Here is a 16,040-nt window from a genome sequence, read left to right as displayed (position 1 = left end):
AAATGACAATTACAATTACTAACTTGTAGATTTTATACATGAGAAATACATACAGTATCTCTGAGTGCTGGCAAATGCATTCAGCAAAGAAAAAGACAAATCAATCTTTAGTCACGGACTGCATTTTAGGGTGGGTCGTATTTGCATAAAAAAATCTTGTGTTGCAGAAGCTACTAACATCCTCAAATATTTGATAGCGCATTCACTAAAATACACTGCTGGAAGTTCTAATCTAAAAGAAATTGCTGAATAATTTTCATCTAAAAAAGCATGTAAGAAGGTGTTTTTTAACTACTGTCACTGGTGTCTCTTTTTGTAGCAACAGATAGTTATTTCTCACTCTAAAATGACTCGAGGCTCCTCAAAGATCAGTTTTAGAACCACTTATTGCTTGAAAAGCCAAAAAAAACCAAACAAGACAATTCAAAGACTCCAAATCTACAAAAATGTCCAGACGTGATATTTTTATTTCAATTCATTGAAGTGTGTTTCTTGGTCTTAAAAACATGCCCTTAAAATTCAAAGTAATCTCCTTTCTTGCTGGACTGTAATTCCAGCTTCGGCAGAGATAAACATGGAGATCAAGATACAGAACATATCATTTTGAAGATTTTACAAGTATATATTTCTGGATAAATATAGTAGATATAATACATACTTACACATATACTCTATAAGCATACATGCAACACGCTTAATATTTTAGTGTCAAATAAATCATAAAAAAATCTTAATGTATAACTTTTAAATATTTCAGTATTAACATTTTAAGTACAATATATATACATATCCACGAGTCAAAACTATGTACATGCTACAGGGCGACTGGGTTGTTAGATAATATATCCCAGGCGTTTCTTGATAAAATGGGCCACCAGGATTTGAGGTCTCTGCTGATATTCCACCAGAACATCATGGGATGATGTGATCTGGTCCCCCTCAAAGCGATTCAGCAATGTAACGCATACTACAGCTCCTGGAGAGTGAAATGAGAGTTTTTAGAATAGTGCAGTTTGTCAAAATCACAAGTAGAAGATGTACTTTGCAGCGATCAGAAGGTTTTGCCATCATACAGTGTTTGCTTTGTTAGAAAAATAATACCTTTGAGACCACAGACACGGCACATAGCAGCAAAAACAGTGGACTCCATTTCAATATTCCTCACTCCGGCCTCATAAGCTTTCCTCAGATACTCCAGTTTCTCTTCTTGAGAGAAGGAGCACAGAGCTCCATCCAGTCGGCCCTGACCTACAGAAACAGAGAACAGGATTTGTCAGGGGATGACAACTAGGAATTACAAATAAATGTTTAATGGAATTCTGTTCATACTGTACCTTCGTAGAAGTCATGGGTGCACATGGTGTTTCCGATCACTGTTGGAAAAGTTTGAAGCTCAGAAGAGCACTGCAGAAGCTCGTTGGCCACTCCCTCATCCAGCTCGGTGTTCCTGGTGATAACTTTACCCAGAACGACCTGTTCAAACTGGGGGCGGAAAGAGTAGTCCACTGCTTTTTCTGTGATCACCACGGTCCCTGGAGCCAGACCTGTAGATGACACAAGGCATAATTTTCTTACATACTTTAAGAAGAGTATTGGATTAATGACTTGAACAACTTGTTTCACTGCATGTAAAACTTTCTCATATTAAAATCTAAAAGACTTACCGACTCCACCAGATGTTCCCAGGCGAAACAAAACCACATCACGGCACTGGGCATGGTGCAGGAGCTTGATGAGTTCATGCAACATGATGGAGATTGATGGGACTCCCATGCCATGCTGTATTATATACACAGTGGGCAGAAATTAAGTTTTCTAATCCGTAAAATACTTTTTCGTAACAACATTTAAAGAACACTTCCACCCACAGCAAATAATGAAATACCTACACTTATAGAGAGAACTGGTCCCACTTTGTACATGCAGTAGCGATCAGTTCCCTCACAGATATCTTTGACGTCTCCTGGGTTCCCTGGCAGTTTCAGCTCCTGATGGATGAACTGGGCGAAAGCCTTCATTCGGTTTGCACTGCCACCAACACACACAAACTGTGGGAAACAGAGAAAAACAGATGACTGTTGAATTGTGTTTTAGAGCTTTTAGAAAATGGTTTTATTTAAGCTGGACTTTTTTTTACAAACCTTAATATCTCCAAACATTTCAGGGAGGTTGTGAGTCTTAGTGCTCAGGCTGAAGTGGTAAAGAATGTCCTCTTCCATGGTGTCCAAATTGGGATTGTTCACTTGGACCTGTTCTCTGAGTGGATTGTAATGCATTTTAGTTCATGAAGAGAGGTGAATTGACAATAAGTATATGTGCATGGATTAAATATATATTAAAACAGTGACATAAGTTTAAAGAAAAGCATCAAGAAATACTGTTTAAAACGCTTAGTTTAGGTTGCCAATACTTACTTTATATACTCATCCTCCTCATTCCCCATGTGGTTCAGAAGTATCGGTCCCATTACTGCAGCATACACTTGGAAATTAAGTTTTAAAATGCCTCAAAAGTTGCTGCGAAACCTTCAAGTGCTTTCAGTTACTGCTTTCCAAATATGAGCCATATCAGACTGTGCAGCAGATATAGTGGTGACCCCTGACCTTGCCACTCATTGGTTCCAGAGAGAGGGGAGTAGCTCATCCGTGCTGCTCCAACAAAAACATCCTCCAAGCCCCAAACAAACACAGTATGATCAACCATAAAATTACGACAAAATCATAAAAATTACTGTCTGGTTCTAAAGTGTAAGTAAAGTTTTTAAAAGACATACAAGCAGCAGTCAAAATAAGCAATTGGTCATAAAGACACTATTATTATAAAGACACTGTTAACTCTTACAAAAGCACAAGTGTGTGGGTGTATAATGTGTCACCAATAGCCAATCTGAGGCTGGTGAATTACTGGCGTGTATTGACATAATTTAGCAAAAGAACACTGAGATAACCTCTGACACTGGCACTGTCATATGAAAACAGAAACGCACAGAGCCAACATAATGTACCATGAACAGGAATCATGTTTAGTGTGGAAAATTTAGCCTGTGAGATATACATATATATATAAACGTTTCATTTTGGATTACTTTAATTTTATTTGAATCATCAAACTTTTCCCAGAAGCTGACATTTACAGACTTGTAGACACAGAAAAAAAAACTTAACACAGGAGTTAACTGATGCCTTCAAGTGCACCACTAACAATCACAATAAATAAAACGTCCAATCTGTAATTCAGTGAGGCACTTTAATGCTCGAGTAAAAGATTTAACAAGACAAATTTTTTTTTAAACAAAGTAAAATGCTTGATGTGTCTCAGGATGAATCTTGTACGCGCTTTTCCCATCCAGGCCCATCCTGGCAGTCTTCCGATCTATTGCAATTGAAATATGTAAGAGTACAAGTCATTGTCACATAATTCACTATTATCTCTGTTATAGTGTAAAAAGCCTTCTAAGTTCGTAATGACTGGAACCTTGAATTTTGTCACCTTCATCTTACATTCTGGTTATTAATAATAATACCCTCATAAAATCCATACACTGCTTAGCAGTTGGCCTTAATTTCCTTTTATAATGCAAAACGAGCATTCTGAAAGCAGAATAGGAAATTGGAATGTTTTATGTTTATTACAGGGTTAAGACTGTAACTCCATTGCTGCACTACTTACTTGACACGTCACTATACTGGTTTGCTGTCTTCTGCATAACCAAAGCTGAGCAGCTTTGACATGTCAACAGGGGCTGGTTTCTTGTCAATTACTCTGAAAGAAGATTAAAAATATAAAGTCCAAATATGATGGAAACAGAAATATGAAAATGTGATCTTTTTAGTGTTTTTTCTTTCTTTCTCTCTTTACCAACAAAGCTCATTATTTCACTACACAGTACCTACAGTACTCACAGTTTAAACATTAAAAATGGACCCTAACCCTCCAACACTTAATAAACTCTGGCTACTTATTACAAAAACTGGCTTCCAAACTAGTATTTGTCAAACAAAACATTTATAGCAAAGATCCAACTCTGCAAAAATGATCTATCTAAGCAAGAGACTGGCTGCATCTCACATTCAACATTTATCTCTTATCTCATTCAGACAAAGCAACAAAGAGAAGCACAAGTATTTTTCTCCAATTGGTTAGTCACTCTTCTTCTGTCTGGAAACTTCCAGATTGCAACTGATTCATCTTCCTCCAAGACTGTAGCTGATCAGTAGTTAAAAGTTGTTGCGGTAGGTTGATCTGTTCTGGAAACAAGCTTAATATATTACCACACTGGGGTGTTTGCTTAATTTCAGATAACTTTTACATGGTAGAGCTTTTGTGGTGTGCTTTCAACAGATATAATAATCTCTGGTGCATTGCATGCTAGGTTATTTGGGGTTTTTGACAAGTCACTGACATTTTCCCAAAGGTACAGAGAGCACACAGTACTAATCAGCTGTGAGCCAAAGCAAATAGATGAACATCTGGATTAATCTAGAAACCATCTCTCTGGGTGCTCTTTTGTTTGACCTAAGTTTTCAACATGCCCGAGAGCATTTCTGCTTTGTCATCATAACACAGAGACATATCGGACAGAATGTAATTACAACAACCTCTTGAATGTACATATATTTTTTCATTAGCCATTTATCTTTGCATCCTATACTGTATTATCTTAATGCTAATTATTACAAAAATAGAATGCCAAATATAAATAATAATAGTAAATAATACTCTAGACATGTTCAAATATATTTAAATAGATGGTCAAATCACTGTATGTACTTTAAGGTTTGTTTTTTTTAATAATATTTAATAAAAGTCAATGTAATTACCTAATCTCTAATGCACTATTTCTGTTGTGTCTTTAGTAAAAACAAGGGGGAAAGTAAAAAAAAAAAAAAAAAAAACACCCAAACCATCCCACGCCTTTATCTGAAGTTCATACTAGACTGAACAACACTGTTTTCCTGTAACAAAATTATGTTTGCACTTCGATTAAACAGTGGTGGAGTGCCTCACCTCTGCAGGGTTGGGCAAGAATAACAGCAAAGGTTTTTTGGGTTTCATGGAAGTCTGCATCACATTAAAGCTTCATTACTGCATCCTTCTGGATTTAACATTGGACTGTTGTTCGTAGTTTACACTGCTGCCCCACTCTTGTGCTTTTAATATATTGATTTTCTCCCCTCTGCTGAGTTCCCTCACTCATGCTGATCTTTAACCCTGGCCTGCATCTGTAACCATAATATACTAATAGTATATTAGTATATTCTTTCTCCTTCATATTTCCTGCATAAAGTTGAGACATGTGTTACTGTAGTTTTTTTTTTAATTACAATGGACAGTTGGATGGTGTCCTCATAATAAAAAGCACATACATGTTGCCTCTTTATTGATCTTATTTCGTCTGCTTCCTCATTTCAGGGAACTCTTGTGTGTGCCAGAACGCACATGAATGTTTATACCTTAACTGACTAACCACGAGTAAGTAAGCAGTAGGTCATACACCAGATCTTAGAGACTCCTGGCTGTTCTGGTTTTAATGACTGACAATATTGTTGACAATGAGTCATTTAGGATGAATAATTTAATTCTGATCACTTTATCCACCCATTTCAGCAGGACCACGCATAGTTAGTTTGGCACCATGGTGGCTCAGTGGTTAGCACTGTTGCCTTGTCGGGTTCAAAGCAGGCCCCCACCCGCATCCTCTCTGTGTGTATGTTTTATGAGGGAGATCCGAGAGCTCCAGTTTCACCCAACATTGAAAAATATGGTGGGTTGATGCTGCCTGTGTAGGCCCATGAAAATCTCCCAAAAGACATGCTTGATTACTTTCTGCTAAATAAAAAAAGTATACACAGTCAAATGATCTGATGCTCTCCAACTGAGTTCAGTTTGATTACTGGCAAGCACAAATTGAAATAAAGAAGTTTGAATGCAATCAGAAATAGTTGCACATACAGGACAGTGCAGGAAAGCTTTGTGAAGGTAAGACTTTTTATTCTATGTGGTTGTCTACTTAAAATAAAGACCAGAATTCATTATTATACATGCCCAATGTCATTTACAACAAAGGTGGATTAGTATTAGTATATTAGTATGATCCTATTATACTTTATGTCAGAGAATCTAAGAGAGTTGTAAAACTGCCCTATGAGACCGCCCTTACACTAAGCATAAAACAGAACTTCAGCACCATCTTGTGACCACATTCACTTACATCCTCCTGAATTTGCTGGCCTCATGATATTGACTGGATGTCTGCAACTTCTCTGTCTCACTTTGGTGGACAGAAATGTTGTCCTGTACAAAAAGTAAAACAAAATCAGAATACGTGGAGGTTATTTGTTGACTAATTATTCCTAATTTGGTTGTTTTTGAAAACTTAGCAATCAGCCCAAGTCACAGGAAGAAAGTACCTGAAGCACAAAATAACTGTCTGATACTGAGTATGTAACGCTAAGTGAACAATCCTTAAACTAACAACACAAGAGGTGGAATAATTGTTTATGGATCATATGCCAATATTAGTTTTCTAAATGACGTTAGCATTACTGTACCTCCTCTTTCTCATTGTTGCTGCTGTTGTCTCTTTCCCAGGCTGACATGTTGTCGCTCCCAAAAGGAGGTCCTTGTGGTTGAAAAGCTCCAGGGTTTTTGTTGTCTTCACTGTTAATTAGCCAGTTGGAAAAAACAAAACAATAAAGGTATATAAAAGTATCAAATCCTTAATGACAGCTTAAATACAAGATCACAAACCCCCCCCCCCACACACACACACAAAAAAAAAATGCCTGTGGTTGTGGAAACAGGATAGTAGCATAAAATAAGTTTTGTTATATAAACAGTACTAGCAGTGGGAGAATCTTTACAGTATTACTGGCAAGTATTTATGTACATATTAGAATAATAACAAAGTGTACATACTACTATGAGTATGTGGTGAAAACAATAACACAAATTTGACACCTTGGCTCGCTTAAGTCTCCTGATTCAAAGCCAAACCAATCTGGAGGTTTGTATGAACTGGGTTTAGAAATAACTGATTCCTCGTGCCACAGAAGTCCTGTTGAACAGGGATAAGAAAAAAAAACACGGGAAAAAAACAAATGTTTGTAGCAGTTATCATACAGCAAGAGGAAAACATGGAAATGTAAGGAAACAGGATGGCTTTACCCTTATGCCCTCCTTGTTTTGCAAGCTTTACATAATCAGAGTCACTCTCTAGGACTCCGACTCTTCGCCCTCGGATCCTCTCCTCGGGAAGAGTGCTGGTAGTTGGGGACAGTCCAGGGATCTGTGAGATGTGGCCATTTTTTGTATGGTATCCTGTTTTGACTCCTGCAGTTTTAGTATACAAGCACACACAAAAAAGATATATGTATATATATTCATTGCTTTATAAATTGCATTATCCCATGTGTGCCTAGGTTACTTCACACAGCATCTCTTCACCAGTGTTATCCTCATAACCTGCACACCCTGAACTAAGTAGCCATTATTAGTTTTACTTGCCATATTTTGTTGGTTCCAGATCGTTACTCGTGAGGACGAAGGAATTTCTGGTGGAAACGGAAACAAAAAAGCCTGTCAACCTTTCCAGTTATACCTTGAGCGAGCCGCAAGCTGTTGTCATTAGCACCATCAACGCAATAGTTAAATTAACCTTGGCGTTAGCTAGCTAATGCTATCTGAGGTAGCGTTGATTTTTATCACCGCCTGTAATTAAACACACATGAAAAGTAACATGACTAATTTGACTAAAGTTAAAGTTTCAAGACAGCGATTAAACTTCAGATTTAAAAGTAAAACGTCTTTGACTTACTCTAAATTCATTGTGAAAGCGGAGTAAGAAGCCGCTGTGAGTGGAGGCAGACTGTTTGGAAGTTGTGACCGCGTTTCCATGGAAATGGGCTTGAGCCCTCTGGAATAGAGTTGCTGCTATCCAGAGAAAAGTGCTGCGCGCAGAGTGAATACTCTCATAGGGTGCATGGAAAATAAGCAACAGTTAGTTAGTTAGTTAGTTAGTTAGTTAGTTAGTTAGTTAGTTAGTTAGTTAGTTAGTTAGTCAGTTAGTTAGTTAGTTTCTAGTACGCCTTTCTATATGGATGACATTTAGAGAGAGATTTGATGAGTTGAAAAGCTTTGTGTAAGGTGTACTTGAATAATGTTTTTAAAACTAATCCATTGAAAACTTTAACATTAATTTTCTATTAATACTATCCAAGCATAAACTATCCTTTAGCCAAAGTTCTTCTTTTCAACCAGAACAAATAGGCTGTCTGCACTTTCTTCTTAAAATGTAATAAAGAATTAAAAATAGATGCAAGTCCGTAGGCGATGGGACAATATCTTTACTTTCTATATTGTACATGAACACCTCTTAGGGTAAAACAAAATTAAAAGACTTGTAGACACAGAAAAAAATTAAAAGTATTAAGATTTTCTTTTCTCCAATATACCAATAATTTGTGTGGCCTCAGGTATGTTCAGAGCTTCTCTCCGTAAGTGCTAAGGGCATGCGCACAGTAATCCAAATAGCAGAAGGAGCTTGCGTTAACATGTTAAGCTACCCGGAGAGAATATGTCAGTGACAGGAAATGCAGTCTATTCCTTCAGTAGAAAATCGCAATGTCGCTTGAGATCATTTGGTAGTAAGAAAACGAATAATGCACAAAAGCAAACAAGGCAAAAACACTTTATGGGTGAACCCAGAGACATTTCACTAGATATGTAGTGCATCTGCGTTTTTAGAAACACTTCACATTCAAAACAAACATAAAATACATTGATAACCCTACAGGAAATTAAAGACACTTTCAAGTCAGAAGTTATAGCACGGCTGAGTTACAAATACGGCAAAGAGAATGACCTGGTTTGTTCTAATTCACTTGTAATTTTGTCTGGAAAGGTACAGCTGTAAGGTAAAATATATCATGTGCCTCGACCTAAGTTATGTTTCATTAATAACACATGTTATTTTTCAGAAAAATTTGTTTTAATTTGTTTATTATGAGAGAAAAAAAAATGCTGTTTGTATTCAAAAATTGCATGTTTCTTAATTATACCAAGTTATGACTAAAAAGCATTTTAGGACAGGATAATGATAACATCCATCCATCCATTCATCCATCCATTCGCTTCCGCTTATCCTTTCCAGGGTCGCGGGGGGCGCTGGAACCTATCCCAGCTGTCATAGAGCGAGAGGCGGGGTACACCCTGGACAGGTCGCCAGTCTGTCGCAGGGCCAACACACAGGGACAGACAACCATTCACAGTCACATTCACACCTAGTGGCAATTCGGATTATCCAATTAACCTATCCCCACAAATTGCATGATATGCATATATGAAATTAGATTGGCCTTTGACCCTTATGACAAACATGCTATTATAAAAGATAGATAGATAGATAGAGATAGATAGATAGATAGATAGATAGATAGATAGATAGATAGATAGATAGATAGATAGATAGATAGATAGATAGATAGATAGATAGATAGATAGGGAACATAAACATAAACAGCAATACTAAAAATAATGAAAATAAAAAGTAAGACCGAAATTGTGCAAAAGAGTTGTGCAAATGACATTAATGAATAATATGTACACTTTAAGTCTAAGAAACAGCAGCAAGAAGGTTTAACAAGGACATCTGTGTGGAATTCTATGTCCTGGTGTTCATCTGGAGAGAGCTGCTGCTGCTTTATTGAGAATGATAGGGATGATTTCCTGCAGCGTTCTTTATGGCTGCAGGGTTAAATAAGACTTAGGGAAAGGAGCTCTGCTGCTTCTGTAGTGTGGCATGGAGGAAATGAGATGGATTGTTTGTGATGGAGAGCAGTTTGTTCAGTGACCTCCTGTCCCTCACTGGCTCAAATGCCTCCAGATTCTTGCCAATGATGGTTCCAGCCTTGTGGATTAGTTTGTTCATCCTGCTGGCATCTCTGGCACTGATGCTGCCTGCCCAGCAGACAACAGCAAAATAGATGGCACTCGCTCCCACAGACTGGTAGGAGATCTCCAACATCTTTCTGCACACATTAAAGCATTTGAGCTTCCTCGGAAAGTAGAGTCTTCTCATCCCCTCCTTTTACACGGCATCACTGCTGGTCTTCCAGTCCAGACCAACAGCACCTGGCTTAGTCTCTATTTGTCTTGTTGACATTCACAAGGAGGTGATTTCTGTCAGACTACGCCACAAAGCTCCTCAGACTAAAATTAAACCGATGAGTTTTATTTTGAAATGCCCGACAGGAAACGTGTGCCTTTATCGTCTCACCTAGCGTTACTGCGTTCCAAGGTAACTTCCTCCTCCTCCAATCCTGGCTTTTTGCCTTCGAAAACTCCGCCGCCGGGGTGCGAGTTGTGAAGCCCAGACAGCGTAACAAAAATGCGTCTTCGATTTTACGCTCTCCTAAATATGAGTACGGAGTGAGTTTGTCACTTTAACAATTATTATATTTGGCTTCATTTTTTTCCTCTGCCGAGTGAAAGACAGGCGTGAATGTTGGCGTCATGTAGCCTCTGCTTTTCAGACTTTGGAAAACAAATCGGGTATTGTCGGTGAATTCTCGGGAGATGGCAGAATAGTTCGACCTGAGCCGGTTACCTAGCCCTCACAGCAGTTTGAAGAAAAAAAATACCCCGCGAGGTAAGTTTTTATTATTATTATTATTTACCGTGACGTCTCTAAAATGTCATTTAACCCGGGCTGTGTTGGAATATGCACACGGACGTTTCGGTAGACGTGGAAAAGTTTGCCGGAGACGGCTTCGTGACGCGCTCCCGTAAGAAACCCCTGTCTCCCTCTCTCAGCTGCTTTGTAAAATCGTGGCCTGTTTGGTTCTGCAACCGAGCATATTTTTATCTAACGTGTTTTTCTTGTGACTTTGCAAAACAAAATAGCCGCTTCTGATAAGCTCCCCGCGCAGCTCGGTGCACCATCAGCTAAGAGACCTTGTCAGATGTGTCTCTTGTTAATGAAAGGATGAGCGCCAGGCCAAAATAACCACAATCTGGTTTTCAACTGCGACTGTGCTGGGTTCTGATTTCTCCTAAGCAGTCGAATCAAGCTCACGACATTGCAAGTAGCTGTGACTCGAAGAGTTTTTGTCATGCAGTCTTTAGGAGGGTCATTCCAGCTCGATCGTGCCCCATCATCGCCCGCTGAGCACTTTTAACATCACAAACGCAGTCCTGCGGGGCGGGGGGAGCGCCACCAACACTCGTGAACACACAGTATGGCTAGGAGTGGTCCGGGATTTAATTTTGGGCAAGTTGGAAAATAAAAAAAGCTACTTAAACGTCACTGATAGAGCATCAATTGGATTTGGAATAGATTTAAACCAAACAGAAGATGATATGTGAGAACTACTTGGAGGGACAATCTAATGGAAACCTGGTAGACCCGCTGATGAGAGGGTGCCAACTTCATTAGAAAGGTGTTAATGCTGGCTGAAAACATTCAGAGATAATGGTGCTGATTGCAAGAAGTGTGAATGGGGAGTGTCTTACACTTAAGTGCTCTTTCTCAGAATCAACTCATTGTTATAGATCCCACAAAATTACAATCCCACACACTGAGTTTAAATGCCAGGGAAGCCTTTCGAATGTGCACTTTCTGCTTTAGTTGCATCTTTTTAAGTTGGCTGCACTTGATGTGTCTGCGCATGACAATCTGATTGTCACGCACACGAAGCCTGAAGTCTGGCATGGGAGACTATTTGGGTGATATCCATACTAATCCATCCATCAATTTTCTTAACGGCTTATGCAACTTAGGGTCAGGGGGTGACATGCTCATTTTTAAAAGGGTGGTTTAAATTGAAAGCTGTCTCCATCCAAAGCTTTTTTGTCACAGTTTCGGGAAAAATCTCCATCTAGCCCGTTCCCTTTAATTGCTGCTACTAGTTGAAGCAGTGAGACACACAGACGACTTGTTCACAAATATAATTTTTCCTTTTTTTGTATATTAGCTGCGTAGAGATGTTCAAATCAGTGAAGGCTTGAAGTGGATAGCGCTTTAGGGTTTTGTGTCTTGGTTAGTGGCAGCGTTAAGTGGCACTTAGTGGCTGTGTGGTTGTGTGATCTGGAGAATGTAACCCCATAGCTGGCCAGTCACTGAGCTCTGGCCTCTTGGCGAGCGCCGGTCATTCTCGGCGGCTGGCCTCATGGAGTCTGGCTGATAGCGGTCAGATAAAGCGACGTCAGGCTGTCTGGGTGACTGTGTGTAGTTCAATTGGGGGGGGGGGGGGGTCTTGGGAGCCTGTTCTGTTCATCTGAGGAAACAACTACCAGTCTGATTGTGGCTGTTGTTCCTACCATTTTGGGCCTTTCCTCCTTCTCACCAACTCTTGGCCTGGTTTCAAACAGACTAACAGTGGTAACTGAGTCTTCAGCCAGTTATGTTTATATTTATAGAGCATCTTTGGTGGCCAGCATGAACATTTTTCAAAAGGTTTCTAAAAGTGCCACATAACTATGTTACTTTTCAGTGGCTTCATTTTTGGTATGCTCACCTCCCAAAAACATACCATGCTAATGTGGCAACTGAGTAATCTGAAAATGTGTCCTCTGATATTATTTGTTAACTGCTCACACGCATGCCGAGTAAAATAATAATTGAGTTGAGGATGACACGTTATGAAATGAGAGACGCTGACAGACAAAGCATAGAGTTTTTCAGATAGGTAGACTCCAGGCTGCAGTGAAATCAGAATTACTGCAAAAACTGCTGGAAATCTAATCGAAGTATCACATCGAATACAGACAATCAGAAATTTGGCTTGTGATAGAGAGCTGAGGTTATAACAGTTTTCCTTTTTTTAAAATTTCCACATAGCAGCTCCCAAGTTCTTTATTTGCGAATATCTTGGCCCCTAAGCCAGTGTTTTCCTGTATCTGTTCCTCTTTTGACGACCATAAATCGCCTCATTTGCCCTGCGAGTCTGGGCTATTTCAGAAAATATGAAGCGAGGGGTTTGCTTTGAGGGGGGGGGCAGGCTTCCGATAGCAATCATTTAGTGTGCCCAATAATTTGGCTGTCAGAAGCAGCTGGCAGTTTGGGTTGGAACAATACGCGAGTGGAGTGAGAGAAAAGCTCTGAAACCCTGCGAGAGTCTGTGTGTGTGTGTCGGGGGAGGCGGGGGAGTGGCGTGTGTATATGCATATGTGTGTGGAATCAGGTTACACAGTCTGTCATTAACAAGGGAACTGCAGTTATGAGACCAAGATAGACTGCTTCATGTCTGAGGCTCATCGCTTTTCCTTGTAGGTGGCTCTCAAGTTGGAGAAGAAAAGGAGGGGCGAGGGAGGAAAGTCTGTGTCTGTGTGTGGATATGTGTGTAAACAGGTGGTAGGTGCAGGCTCAAGGATAGAAAGGGGAAAGAATCTGGCTTGAAGTGCGGTGTCAGACTAGCTACCTTCAGCTTTCTCGCGTCACGATTTGTCTGCATGTGTGACCCGGGCTTGTTTGTCTGTGTGCTGACTTACTCGAAAGTTTGACTAGCAACAGACCTGGCATCAAACGAGGCGGCCGACTGCAGAGAAACGCGGCATGTGGGTTGAATTTGCTTGTGCTCTACGCTTGTGTCCAGCTTTTTAGAAAGGGGCCTTCTGTCTGCAGTGTTATTTTTAGTCAAAAAATCCTTCAGCCTTTTAATAATCATCAGCCTTATGTAGCCCAAACATATCGCGATGAGAAGAGCTGTCTGGGACTTTGAGGCTCTGCAGCCTCAGCAGGACATGGGAAGTTAGAGAGGGGGGAAAAAGAGAATGAGATAAAAGACTCCCTGTGTTTCTGCCAGATTTTTAGTCTTCCTCTGTTTGGGAGCTCACTCGTCTCCTCATCTGGTGGCTCTGCGCAGACTTATCGATTCCTCCTGTTCTGTGTTCAAATGTGGATGAAGACCAGTGGAGACAGAGAGAAGAGAGACGAGACGCTGCTGTCTCCTCAGATGCACACACACACACACACACCTAGATCTGCAGTGCTCACGGCTCCTCTCCTCTCTCTCCACAATAACCCCAGACTGCACTGGAGACAGTCTGCAATACACATTTTATGAGCCCTTCACTCGCTCCAGTGCTCTTGTCTTATCGCTCAGCTGTTAGGGGAGAAAGTTATGGCTTTGTTTCAGTCTCTGCTTCTCTCTGATCTCATTCCCTGTCCCGGGCATGGGCTCTTATTTGGTGTGGGCACTTTGTCTGTGAATTGAAAATAATCTACGTTTCATCTCACGGGTCATGGGGTTGTAAACTGAAATGGTGCTGTTATGATGGTAGTACTCTGCTGTTGTAGTCGATGGGGTTTGCTTGAATTCCCGTTCCCCATGCTTGAGGCAAATGGGCCATTTATAACATTTAGACATTCACTGGTTTTGACATCCAAGTAAGGATCGGCAACATGGCTGAAATCAGTGTCACAATGTAGCAGTATATTTTGCTTCACACGTGCCAAATCCAGGGCTGCTAATTCTAATGAAGATTTTAATTAGCAAATACTTAATCAGTTAACCAGGAATGCCCCAGAAATTTCCATTAACTTAAACAGGAGTAAAAAAACCTGACTAAACAGTGTTACCACATGATCATAAATAACAACTGCAGAGTCATAAATGATAGTACAGAATTATCACCCATATCTACTTTCAGAAAATAGTTACATCACATTAATGACTTTATCGTAAAGGATTCTTCAAAACTGTTTCCTTGTGCTCAGATTGCCTGAGAAGTCTTTGCTCGGGGAAGGCAGGAAACTCAAAGCCATTAAAGCTCGATTGGCAGGAGGATGTCATGGCCCCGATCAGTCTCTCTGCGGATCACAGATTCATTGTTTTGTTGCAAGCTGTTTACTTAGTGGTTATCACAGTGGTGTGATGAATGTTTTTTCCATGTATGGTTGGTCACTCACTGTGGATTATCTTGTTATCCATCTGAGTCTTGTCACTCAGCTTTTAGAGCGCAGAGTGGTCAACTAAATCTTCTCTTAGCTTTTGGTAACTGCACTCAATGCTCTTTGGTCTAGTCGCCTGACTTGTTTTACAAGAAGCAAAACTGGTGCAGTGGGTCCACCTTGATACAAATCAAGGTGTCCTTTTAAGTGAAATATTGCCCCAGGGCGGTAACCTTTATAAGATGGTCATTTGGAGGGAGAATGTTTGTGCATTCCTTTGCTGGCTAACGTGGCTCAGGGCCATAAAGTCTGTTTGAACTGGCTGTTTCAGATGTTTCGATGCTGTGTGAAAATGAATGTCTAATTGCTATGGTGACTATTACGTAGAAGACTCGTTAACAGTGCCATCGCAACGCTGTAAAGCATTTAAGTTTGTCCCACCCCAGACATCACATACCACAAAGTCATAATACAGCCATAACATTAGTTTGTGAAGAGATTTATTTAGGGTTTTTTTGTCTTTGAAGAAGTTGCACTACATTCTGCGTGTGAAAAAAGGCAAAAGCTTGGAGATTTTTCCCAGTCTTTTCCAGAGTTCATGTGTGAGAATGTAATTTGATACTCATTGTTTACATTACGCTGTACTCTCCTGGTCTTTCTATCATATGTGAGCAGGTGTTATGTCTTTTTTTGTTTTTCTTTTTTCAAATGAATTAAACTTCAGTGAAGTATTATTAGAAACGGATCATAATGAAAATGGCTGTTTTTCTTTCTTGTGAAACAAAAAAACATACTTTTCATTCTTTCTTTCTTTTTTCCTGTCACACAGCAAATGTTTGCTGTCTATAAGAAACCCCGTTTTGTATTGTTGGAAGCGATCTGCTTTATTGATGAAGCATTTATTTACCCATTTCTCAGCCCACTGCCTCTGCTTTAAAAAGCTACACTGCAATGAGATGGGTATTTGTTTCGTTTAAGTTTATAATCTTTTATTCCAACTTGAGAATCATCGGAAAAACATAGACCTCCAGCATATACGGCACAAAAGATGGATGTAGCTATGGTGATGTCATGAGGAGCGGCGAGCTTGAGTGTGCAACTCTGCGCTCACTGACTTGCCAGTGAACGAACTGTGGCTAATCCTCCAAAC

The 16,040-nt window shown here is 39.9% G+C and overlaps 3 protein-coding genes across 5 annotated transcripts in view; 1 reads left to right on the top strand and 2 right to left on the bottom strand.

Annotated features, from left to right (window-relative positions):
• Window positions 1-449: 449 nt before the first annotated feature.
• Window positions 450-3,077, bottom strand: upp2 (uridine phosphorylase 2). The gene is made up of 7 exons (XM_031743297.2): window positions 2,415-3,077; window positions 2,142-2,256; window positions 1,890-2,048; window positions 1,665-1,779; window positions 1,335-1,544; window positions 1,102-1,248; window positions 450-976 (listed from the first exon to the last, which is right to left on the bottom strand). The coding sequence occupies exons 1-7, from the start codon at window positions 2,465-2,467 to the stop codon at window positions 834-836; spliced, it is 942 nt and encodes a 313-aa protein (XP_031599157.1). The 5' UTR covers window positions 2,468-3,077; the 3' UTR covers window positions 450-833.
• A 150-nt stretch (window positions 3,078-3,227) lies between these two features.
• Window positions 3,228-7,956, bottom strand: LOC116323034 (uncharacterized protein C7orf57 homolog). The gene is made up of 8 exons (XM_031743298.2): window positions 7,817-7,956; window positions 7,507-7,553; window positions 7,168-7,332; window positions 6,961-7,057; window positions 6,552-6,660; window positions 6,212-6,294; window positions 3,670-3,762; window positions 3,228-3,372 (listed from the first exon to the last, which is right to left on the bottom strand). Exons 1-7 carry the CDS (start codon window positions 7,894-7,896, stop codon window positions 3,681-3,683), a joined length of 663 nt encoding a protein of 220 aa, XP_031599158.2. The 5' UTR covers window positions 7,897-7,956; the 3' UTR covers window positions 3,228-3,372; window positions 3,670-3,680.
• Window positions 7,957-10,298: 2,342 nt separating this feature from the next.
• LOC116322940 (activin receptor type-1) overlaps window positions 10,299-16,040 on the top strand; it is a 42,468-nt gene continuing 36,726 nt past the window's right edge. Inside the window, exons 1-2 of one of the 3 annotated variants that reach the window (XM_039599935.1) lie at window positions 10,299-10,421; window positions 10,519-10,648. The gene's annotated coding sequence lies outside the window, so the exon portion shown is untranslated. Of the gene's footprint in view, window positions 10,429-10,518; window positions 10,649-16,040 lie in introns of all 3 variants that reach the window. The other 2 variants (XM_031743165.2, XM_031743166.2) reach the window with 2 other exon arrangements.

The sequence above is a fragment of the Oreochromis aureus genome, linkage group 16, assembly GCF_013358895.1.
Source record: "Oreochromis aureus strain Israel breed Guangdong linkage group 16, ZZ_aureus, whole genome shotgun sequence".
NCBI lineage: Eukaryota > Metazoa > Chordata > Actinopteri > Cichliformes > Cichlidae > Oreochromis > Oreochromis aureus.
This window is presented reverse-complemented; position numbering and strand designations above follow the sequence as displayed.